An 11,302-nucleotide genomic window follows, 5' to 3' on the forward strand; every position below is an offset into this window, starting at 1 on the left:
CGGAAGCACGAGGAGAAAAGTCTGTTAACGCTTCTGAATATCAAACTCCAAAGAAACCATGGATAGAACTACAAGGAGAGTTTCGGAAGATTAAACCACCTCATTTCGATGGAGAATCAGAAGAAGCTGCAGAGGCTTGGCTAATCAACATGAACAAGTATTTCCAAGTATACGAGTATGATCACCATCTTAAGGCACGATTGGCCATCTTCCAGCTACAGGCCAAGGCTACATTATGGTGGGAAGAAGTCAAGATGGTGTGGGGAGTGAGTGAGCAAGATGTGACTTGGGAGACTTTTCAAAGATATTTCAAGGAAAAGTACCTGACAGAACGCTTCTATGATGAGAAAGCACGAGAATTTCATGATCTGCGGCTGGGACAGCAGACCATAGATGAGTTCATAACTAAATTTACATCTCTGCTTCGCTATGTACCATATATTAGGGAGGAAAAAGCTAAGGTGCAGCGGTTTGTTAGTAGCCTACCTCAGGCTATGCGGGAAAGAATCGAATTTGATAATCCGAAAACGATGGACGAAGCAATTCGGAAGGCTAGAATATGTTATCAGCAGAACAAACAAAAAGGAGAAAATTCTGGAAGATGCTGGGCGGATAAAAAGGGCAGCAGAATGACCATAGGAGTTAAGGGAACTCACAGCAATCTTCACAAGGGATTCTCGAAAGGGACCAGCAATAGAAATCCATCAAGAAATCAGATCAGATTTAAGCCACCTGCTGAATCTAAATACAGTGAACAGCCAGTTAGAGCTGATAATGAGGGCTCAGTTAGGCCACCGGTTCAGTGCTGGGGTTGTGGCGGACCTCATTATATTAAAAATTGCCCTCACCGGAAGGAAAGCGATCAGGTGTCCCAGATTTACGAAGCCTCCATAGTGGGAGACGTGGCTCGGTCCATACCCAGAATAAATGCCACACTCGAGGATCGACAAGCAGATTACTAGCCAACAATGATAGAATTTGAAGGTAAGATCCTTGATCGAACTGTTTCCATTTTAGTAGACCTAGGAGCTACTTTAAGCTACGTAAGTCCCAAAGTTGTGGAAAGCTGTAGTTTGTAAACTGTTAAGTTTAAGAATCCCTGGTTAGTACAGCTTGCCACTGGGGCCAAAAGACGAGTGCTGGCTAAGGTCAGCAACTGTCCATTAAGGTTAGCCGGTCAGACAGTAATAACAGAATTGAATGTACTCCCTCTTGGTTCATATGATGTGCTAATAGGAATGGATTGGCTGGAAAAGCGGTGGTCTGTAATAAACTGCAAGACAAAAACAATCTCTTATCGAGATGAACTGGGAAAAGAAAAAGAAATTCAAGGTTTCCAAAAACCAGCGCAGGTCCGACCAATTACGGCCTCACAGCTGGCTAAAAGTGTCCGGAAGAAATGTCAAATATATGCAGTACAAGTGGGGTATGCTAGATCTGAAGACAAAATTACGACCGTGGAAAGTATACCAGTTGTGCGAGATTTTGCAGATGTTTTTCCAGAAGAAATACCAGGGCTGCCGCCCAAAAGAGATTTGGATTTCACCATAGAATTGATACCCGGTGCAGCCCCAGTATCCCGAGCACCATACCGGATGAGTGTGCCGGAATTAACTGAGTTAAAGATGCAGCTGCAAGAGTTATTGGACAAAAAGTATATTCGTCCCAGCGTATCCCCTTGGGGAGCCCCTGTGTTGTTTGTTAGGAAAAAGGATGGAACTCTCCGTATGTGCATAGATTATAGACAGCTGAATAAATTGACAATTAAAAACAAATATCCACTACGCCGCATTGATGAACTGTTTGATCAGGTGAAGGGGGCGACAATCTTCTCAAAGATTGACTTGAGGTCGGGCTAGCATCAGATCAGAATTAAGGATGAGGACATAGCCAAAACAGCTTTTCGAACTTGTTATGGGCACTACGAGTTCGTGGTACTGCCATTTGGGTTGACCAATGCACCTGCGACATTTATGTGCTTGATGAACAAGGTATTTCATCAGTACCTAGACAAATTCGTGTTAATCTTTATTGATGATATACTTATATACTCCCGGAATATTAAAGAGCACGAGGAGCATCTCAGAGTAGTGTTGCAGACACTACGGGAGCATCAGCTATATGGTAAATTTAGCAAATGTGAATTTTATAAAGAACAGATCCAGTATTTGGGACATATCATTACAAAAGAAGGTATAGCTGTGGACCCCGAAAAGATCAAAACTATAATGGAATGGCCAATACCCAAGGATGTGGCAGATATCAGATATTTCATGGGGCTGGCTGGATATTACTGACGGATTGTGGAAGGCTTCTCCAGGGTTGCATACCCCATCACCTCTTTGCAAAAGAAGGAAAAGATATTCAAGTGGACAGCAGATTGTCAGCGAAGCTTTGAACAGCTCAAAAACTTGCTCACCACTGCACCTGTGCTGAGTGTTGCAGACCCGGAAAAGGAATATGTTGTTTGCACAGATGCAAGCAAAGAGGGCGTAGGAGGGGTGCTAATGCAAGAGGGGAAAGTGATCGCATACGAATCCAGAAAATTGAAGGAGCATGAGCAGAAGTATTCTGCCTATGATCTGGAATTAACTGCAGTGGTTCATGCGCTGAAGATGTGGCGCCATTATTTGGTGGGAAGAAAATTCTTGCTAATGACCGATCACCACAGTTTAACTAGCTACTTTAGTCAACCAACCTTAAACGCTAGGCAAGCAAGGTGGGTGGACTTTTTGGGGAATTTCGATTTTGAAATTAAGCACCTGAAAGGAAAAGAGAACAGGGTAGCTGATGCACTAAGTCAAAAAGTGCATTGCATTTATGAAATTGGTATTAGTGAAGGACAGTCCACCCTTGACAAAGAAATTAAAGAGGCCGCTGCACAAGATCGAATTTACTTACAAAAGAAGCAGCTGGTGCAAAATTTAAATACCCACATAATACAACAAGGGTACGATTTGAATGCAGCCGGAATTCTGTGTTACCAGAAAAGAATTTACGTACCCAATCAGAGTAGTATCAAGGAAAAGATTCTGGATGAATATCATAAAATCCCTTATGCGGGACATCCGAGCTATCAAAAATTAATTACCTCGCTTCGGAAGGAGTATCATTGGCCAGGCATGAAAAGAGATGTGGTAGAATATCTGGCGCGATGCTTAGAATGTCAACAGGTTAAGGCTGAACATCAACACCCTGCGGGTTTACTACAGCCTTTACCCATACCAGAATGGAAGTGGGAGACTATTACCATGGACTTTATTACGGGGTTGCCAAAGTCCAAAAAGAACAATGAATCTCTAATGGTTGTGGTAGACAAGCTCAGTAAATCAGCGCACTTCATACTGGTTCAATCTACATATCGAGCAGCTCAAATCGCAAATGTTTTCATGCAAAACGTATTCAAACTCCATGCGCTGGCAAAAACTATAGTATCCGATCACGATGTCAAATTCACATCAGCCTTTTGGAAGACCTTGTTTGAAGGTCTGGGGACTCAATTGAATTTCAGCACCGCCTATCATCCGCAAACTGACTGGCAGACTGAACGGGTGAATCAGGTGGTGGAGGACATGCTGAGGTCGTATGTGATGCAACAACCTACTCGATGGGAGGAGTACTTACACCTTGTGGAGTTTGCCTATAACAATGGATATCATGCATCCTTGCGGATGAGTCCATTCGAGGTACTTTACGGCCGGAAATGCCGTACGCCATCCAGTTGGGGTGGACCAGAAGACAAACTCATGCTGGGCCCAGAAATGTTGGAAGAGATGGAAGCCATGGTCAAGAGAGTCCGAGCTAATTTAAAAACAGCTCAGGACAGGCAAAAAAATTTTGCAGATCGGAAAAGAACCTTTAAAGAATATCAGGTGGGCGAACATGTATATGTCAGAATCCGAGCAAGGAGAAGTACTCTCCAATGGAATACTTGTGCCAAACTGGCACCTCGCTTTTGTGGGCCCTTCCAGATTTTAGCACGAGTGGGGCCGGTAGCTTATCAGCTAGCCCTACCCAGCCATATCCGGGTCCATAATGTTTTCCATGTATCTGTTTTAAAGAAATATGTTTATGACCCTAGACACATAATAAGTTGGCAGGACATTCAGGTAAGAAGATGCTGTAAGATAAACATAAAATCAAAATGAAATGTTGGAAAACAGCTAACCTGAATATCATGTGTTTCAGGTGGAACCAGAAGGAGAGTTCCTGGTCGAGCCAATGAACATATTATATCGGAGAAGAGTCGAGCTGCGGAAAAAGGTCATCAACCAGGTTAAAGTGCAATGGCAGCACTTTGGACCAGAAGAGGCCACATGGGAGGATGAGCAGAGTATGAAAGAAGCTTATTCTAGATTGTTTCTGGGTGAACAGCAACATCGGGACGATGTTGAGCTTCAGGAGGGGGAGATGTAATGCTCCTAGCGAAGCGGTAATATTAAGTAAGACAGTAATTTAACTGTGAACCAAAACCCTGTTGGGTAAATTATAATAACTCTGTTGTTATTACTATTAATTACTATGATAATTGATTGTGCTATTAAGTATGTGATTAATTGTTGATTAGCAACTGTTGAGGTAGTTGAAACAAGAGAAAACCTAACTACCTCCATGAGACAGTTGAGACCCCAGAAGGAAAAGGGGGAATGTCAAGTCTGGTAGGGATCAGATGGCAGAGTGTGGTTAAGAGCTATGTCTGGTAGTGACCAGATAGCCTGTGCCTGGAAGTGAGAGGCTTCCTGAATCCGCTACGTCTGGTTAGGATCAGATAGCGTGACTCTGGTATAACCAGGGGGTTTGCAGACAATGAAGATCTGCAAGAGTGCTTGGGGGTGGAAGATCGAGGAGGATCTTCCTACGGTCGAGAGGTTGACAAGCGCTACGAAAAGGTTTGCTACTGTTCAGGTACGGCTTGCTAAAGCATTTAAGAATTCATTTAAAACTGCGAAATTCTTCTAAGGTCTTTGATATGCAAGTAAAGGTAATGAGAAAAGATTTAAACATTCTTTAAAGAAAGAACCTAGCCTCTGCGCAACCGGCAGAGTTTGGTGCTGGACCTTTCAAACACAGATCAACAGTGCAAACATGTCGGTCAAAATCTCTGTAGCATAAGCTAAAGAAAGAACATAAAACAAGAAAGTATTACTGTGTAACCATCTTCTATAATTCCAGATGAAATAGAGCAAGAAACCATCACTGTGCGTAAGTGACATGTATATATATACATCGAACCAAGAACAACAGTGAACACCTAGACCTTTTATCAATATAAAAGAAAAAAACCCATTCAACCATTTGCGGAGCAGAGCAAATAGTTCTAAGTAGTAAACCATTATACATTGTAAAGCTTCAACTTTTAAATATATATGTGTGCAGAAAGAAAACAAGATAGTTGGACAGATATACCCTAGTCCCCGGGGAATGGAGGAAGGGCCGTGACCGACATGCATGCACAACACCTATTATCAGATGCCCCGGCTCTTAAAGGAATCACTAAAACGGTGCTTAAATATTGATAGCCAGCAGGGGCTTAACTGCTAGAACCATTTACATAGAAAAACTTAACCGTGGAAACGAGTATATATATATATATATATATATATATATATATATATATATATACGGAAACAAAATGAACAGAGACAAGCATTTCAAAACTTATATTCACAATAAAAATTGCAGAGAGGGCAGCAAGCCCAGTAGTCAACGAATACACAGCACCGGAGCCAAATAAAGGTCTCTGTACAAACCAATGTTAACTCTTCAATCAAGATTAAACCGAGAACGGAATCATTTAAACAAAACATTGATCAATCTGAGGAACTTGTCCGCTTTTACTAACAACAGTCCATAATGAGGAATCAAGTGATACAATACAGGGCATTCCACGCCTCTTAATGGAGGTTCCCGCCTGAGTGCTGGCGGGGAGACCCGACACTTAATAAACAACAGAATATGAAGGGGAAACGTGGGTTTTCCCATGGGAAGAAACCCCTGTGTATGGCGGAAGAATTCCGAAGCTCGAGCAGGCTCGACATCCTGTTTCAGACGGTCAGCGGCTCAGCCGTTACCACAGAAACGCCAAACGAGCCACGATTCCGATACATAAACAAAAACAAAAGAAAACTCTTACCTGGACATGGGTTGGCAGGAAGGCGGAAGGGTCTTCCAACGCTGCTGGTGCAACAACCGGCCTTGCCGCTGGTTCAACAGCCGGAATTGCCTCCTGTGAATATCACCATATTACGAAACTCATAAGAATAATATCATCGTAGCTATAAACTCATAAAATGCCGAGGAAAAGACTGTATACAAAGACTGGCAGAATCGTAACTATAACCAAAGACTATAAAGCTCGAAAACCTGTGAGGGCATGAGTATTGAAACCAGAAAAGCGGAAAACTTGAATTAAGGCTATGCCGATACCTGTTCCGGAGCTGGAGGGCAAAGTCATTCCGCAGAGCACCTGGTTGCTTGGAGGTGAGAAACTCTGTATAAGCCTGAGCGCCATGAAACCGTAAGTGACAGAGGCGCTCAGCAATGAAAAGGAAAACAAAACTTAGAAGTAACCACACAGTAAACATTTAAAGCACCCACCGCCTTATGGTTTGATCGCAGCCCTTGATTTGGGCGGGCTCTCTCCCATCGTTCGATCGCCAGTGAATGAACCGGGAAACGACGGTGAATTGGTAAGTTCGAGACTGCCAGACGGTGCAGAGTACCGAGCACGCAGAGGTCGCATGGCAAGCCGGAGGCCGGTCGTTCATCGTGCCAAATGGAGGATGCTACGCAGGCCAGCTGGGTGAGCAGCAGAGCCGGACGGGACTTGCGGCTTCGGCCTACCTCGGTGAAGTAACCAGCACGTATAAACGGAAACTGCCATAAATCATTTAAGACTGAAGTGCCACTCAAAACCCTTATGTACCTACCATTGATTTCCCGAGATTTTATATAAGTCAACTTTGTAATAATCGTTTATGAATCATGGGCAGGGACAATGTTAGAATCATAAATCATATGTCGACTTGTATGAGTGGGTTATAGAACCAACTATAACATAGGAACGATTATATATTAAGTTTTCCTCATAATATTGTTTGCCAATGATAAGGTTTATAATATGACTTCAATGCGAAGAACTATTGAATGTTTATATATTCATATGTTTATATGATTGTAAAAAAAAATTTACTTTTGTATTGGTGTGTGACATTTTTTGTCTAAATCCAACAAATTTTATTGTAGACTTATTAGTTTAAGTTATGTAATCTCCATACCATTCAAAAATGCAATAGAGATTAATAATTATTATTTGCTTAAGAATTATTATTATTTGCAAATTTAGATTTGAAAATTTTTGATCTTCTCAATTTATGTTACATCTGTACTTAAAATACATCTAAATTAAATAATAACTATACCAAAAAAAACTTAAATAAAAATACTTAAAAAAAAAATAAAAAACTCTCGACAAATTTAACAAATTTAATGTGTTCAAGGCCCCATGAAAAAAAAAACATGAAAATAAAAAATCTAAGAAAAACAGTACGCCTCTAATGAATTTGATGAATTATGTGACAAGCATGAGATCAGAAGATAGTATTGGGTTGTTTTACTGGGAGCTTTCGAATTATTTTTACGACTATTCTTTACTGGTCATCTTTATATTAAATGTAAATTTTAAAATATATTGGTCATCTTTATATTAAATGTAAATTTTAAAATATTCTGGAATTTAAATAGAAAGAAACAAAATTCCTTGTGAATGGTTTGAATTTGTTCATAACAAAGGTCTTTCCTCATGTGATTTTAACCTAAGTTCTACTTACAAGATTCAAATATTCAAATTATTTGGTACTGAAAAAAAAAATCAAATTATTTCAAATCTGACATCGACATTCAAATTTCCCTATTAGATGTAAATTTTAAAATATTCTGGAATTTAAATTGAAAGAAACAAAATTAGCTGTGAATGGTTTGAATTTGTTCATAACAAAGGTCTTTCCTCATGTGATTTTAGCCTAAGTTCTACTTACAACAATCAAATTTTCAAATTATTTCGTACTGAAAAAAAAAAAAAATTATTTCAAATCTGACATCGACATTCAAATTTCCCTATTCACAATTAATGGCAGAGAGACTTCCCCTTGTATGCGTCGAACCTGGGACCCAAGCTGCCCAGAGATAGGGCGGCTTACACCATTGGAACTGTTGCTACTCTGTATTTAAGCTTGTAATTCCATTAACAGGCTCTGAACATTTGCCCATTATCTCGTCGTAAATTCCGTCCATTTCCGGTGATGACATCAAGAAGAGGGGAAGTAAACCTGTTGTAAAATTAGGAAAAATAACGAAGAAGATCGGCAACATAAATCCTCGTTGTACACGCTCAGCTTGGGGTTTTCGTAGAATTCTTTGCAGTTAGGAAAAGCGGTGCTAATACCATGTGCTAATACCTTTTTAAATAAATATATAATTATTATTAAATTAGTTTTGAGGTTTTTTTAATTAATTAAATTATTTGGTGCGAAAAGAACTTATAAATTTATATTTCATCCAAATTGTAAAGATTATTATTTATTATTGCTAGACTTGTTTTTCATTTTAAAATATAAAATTATTATTATATTGTGATGACCCCGGAAAATGTAAATGTGGAATTTTACTATGGTAAAAGATAGAGTGGTAGTTTGTTGTTTTTATTTTACAAAAAAAAAACAAAACTCTAATATATTACTTTATTGAGAAATTTAAATATATTTCTTGGAATGCTGGCAGTCTCTAAACAGGGAAAAGTTCTGGGGAGTGGGGGGGAATTCTGTGCTGTTGGGACAGACAGAAGGATTTTCCAGGAAAGGAAAAAAAAAAAGAAAAACACAAGAAACTGGTTAAGTCTGGTAAGGACCAGATAACCAGGCACAAGGTGCATATAGCTTGTTGAGGGCTGTAGGCTTGCAAGATAGCTCGGGGGGAGAATCCAGTCTTAGAGATGGATCTCAAGGTTGGGTGGTAAGAGCGAATTCGGAATGCAGGTGAACTTACTGAAGTGCCTATTTACAACATTGGCGAACCAGGTACGAGTTCATATTGCAGAGAAATTAATTCAGTAGTGAATGCTGACTACACAGTGGGTTTTACAGTAGTTGAGAAATAGACTTTGTAACCCATATCTTTCATTATTGTCATGCTGTTTAATATAGTTAAATCAGGCGAATAGACCTACTTTAAATGACAGAATATTTATTTGATAGACATTATAAAGGAATAACCAGAGCGACAGGGGTAGCCCCCAAAATAAAGAAAGCACATAATAGGATAAGCGGTCCAGAACACCGTAGTGTGTAAACAAGCTGTTAATATGCCGAGAACAAGCGACGGAGACATTTCAAGTTCCTGTGCAAGGAATGCCAGACTGTAAAATCTTTCCATTGAACTCCGACAGAAGTACGCTAAGCGAATCATAGAAAAACATGTGACTGTCGAATCTCAGAGTTCAGCACATTAATTACAAAAAAAAATGTGATTGCAAAAGAAATAGTGAAACCATACGACAGACCATATACAAACTGCCACCGTTAAGAGTATTGCTCAAGCTTATAACCAACGGAGGAAACAAAACAAACGCAGATAACCGAAAACAACATCAATAAGTAACATGTTAAGGTTATTACAATCTCGGAAGGTATGCAACCGTGACTGTGAACACGGCTGTGTGGAAACCCTCCGGAGTAACCGCACAACAACAACAATGTGCATGAGCATGCCCCAAAGTAACTTCCTAAACTGGTTATAACCCAACTCTACAGCTGAAAAAGAAACATTGCGCTACTGCATGTCGGGAATCAACTAAGGCATAGTTAAACAGAGCCGATAACATCATTTAAACAAATCTGTTCTATGGCATAGTTAAACAGAGCCGATAACATCATTTAAACAAATCTGTTAACATATATAAGTGAATTCGAAAAGAACCATGCCGTAACAGGGACGGACAAAGCCCTTAACCATATCCGGAGGACGAACAATAACATTAATGAACAAAACGCAACCGACCCAGAAGGGGCTCGGGTAAAATAACAACACAGAACGCAAAGATTAGAATGAAGTTCTGATAATATAAACTTTGGGAAACATATTTATATATTCGAAAAAAAATATGTATACTTGTCCAGAATGTATAACGTTAACCAACAAGTCCGGCATAGCGGCCAGCCTAACTACAGTCTGCACATATATATATATACACAGAGGCATTAAAGCCCAAAATCCCAAGAAGGCAAGATTGCCCGAACCAAATCAACAGCCGAATGAGACTTAGATGCAGAAGATCTTCCCGTATTTCATATCTCAACAGAGCAGGTCGAGGACATAAACCCTGAGAATAAGAAATACATACACGCAGTGAGGATCCCCTCAGGAAATACCTCAACTGGTTCGTAACGAGAAGAAACCAAACATTAGGAAATAGACGGTAATATTCACAAGTTATTGATACACCATGGTCGGAGGAGCCATAGAACCCTCGCACCCGGTAATAAGGGTCAACCTCTTACCTGGGAGGTGCCGAGAGAGCCGAGGCGCCGGTGCTAACATTCCGCCGTCGGTAAAGGGGCTCGTAGCAAGCTCCATCTGCATACACTTCCACAGCAAAAAGAAAACCCATAATCAGTATGAGCATTCAGACAGTAAGCATCCATAACTCTGAGCGCGAACAACAGAGATGAAAGGCGGAAGAACATACAAGCAAGCGGGAAATGAATTACCTGTGCAAGCTTTTGATGGGGCAAACCCACGGCCTCGGTGCTGTCAACAGAGTTCAGGGGCGGCGCTAGTGGAATCGAACTGGTGCCTGAGTAACCAGAGAGGAGTCGAGCGGCCCTCTTGAAACAAATGAACCCCAGGCTCGTTCCCATGGGCTTAAGTATAAACCCAAAACCCTTAAACTTACTCCAGCCCTCCGATCTGAAGAATAGATCACCGCCGTTGATGCAGCGCGGGAAGCCGGAGCGGGAAGGCCGAGAGGGCGGAACCCGATGTGTCACATGGCCAAGCGGGTGAGCCATGCCACCTGCCGAAATGCGGACGAGGGATATAAATGCAGCTAACAACTCAACGCCGGCAGAGGCTACGGGTCGGACCAAAACATTTCCATTGCCAATTCAATACACGTCATTATGCAGTCAGGTCAAAGAGCCGTATGGACGAATAACATTCAACATAGGTCCAAAACCATAATCAACATATAACTGTGGAGCATATAAATTAACGCACAGTAAGGTTATAGGGGGGTCGTTATGTTTAT

General features: G+C 40.8%; 1 protein-coding gene across 1 annotated transcript; it reads left to right on the plus strand.

Annotated features, from left to right (window-relative positions):
* Positions 1 to 968: 968 nt before the first annotated feature.
* Positions 969 to 3,087, plus strand: LOC149265582 (uncharacterized). The gene is made up of 5 exons (XM_089404983.1): positions 969 to 984; positions 1,108 to 1,654; positions 2,068 to 2,124; positions 2,321 to 2,633; positions 2,968 to 3,087. The coding sequence occupies exons 1-5, from the start codon at positions 969 to 971 to the stop codon at positions 3,085 to 3,087; spliced, it is 1,053 nt and encodes a 350-aa protein (XP_089261109.1).
* The last annotated feature ends 8,215 nt before the right edge of the window (positions 3,088 to 11,302 follow it).

This window comes from Pinus tabuliformis, chromosome 6 (genome assembly GCF_031772625.1).
Source record: "Pinus tabuliformis cultivar Carrire ecotype Pingquan chromosome 6, CPIR1, whole genome shotgun sequence".
NCBI classification, from domain to species: domain Eukaryota; kingdom Viridiplantae; phylum Streptophyta; class Pinopsida; order Pinales; family Pinaceae; genus Pinus; species Pinus tabuliformis.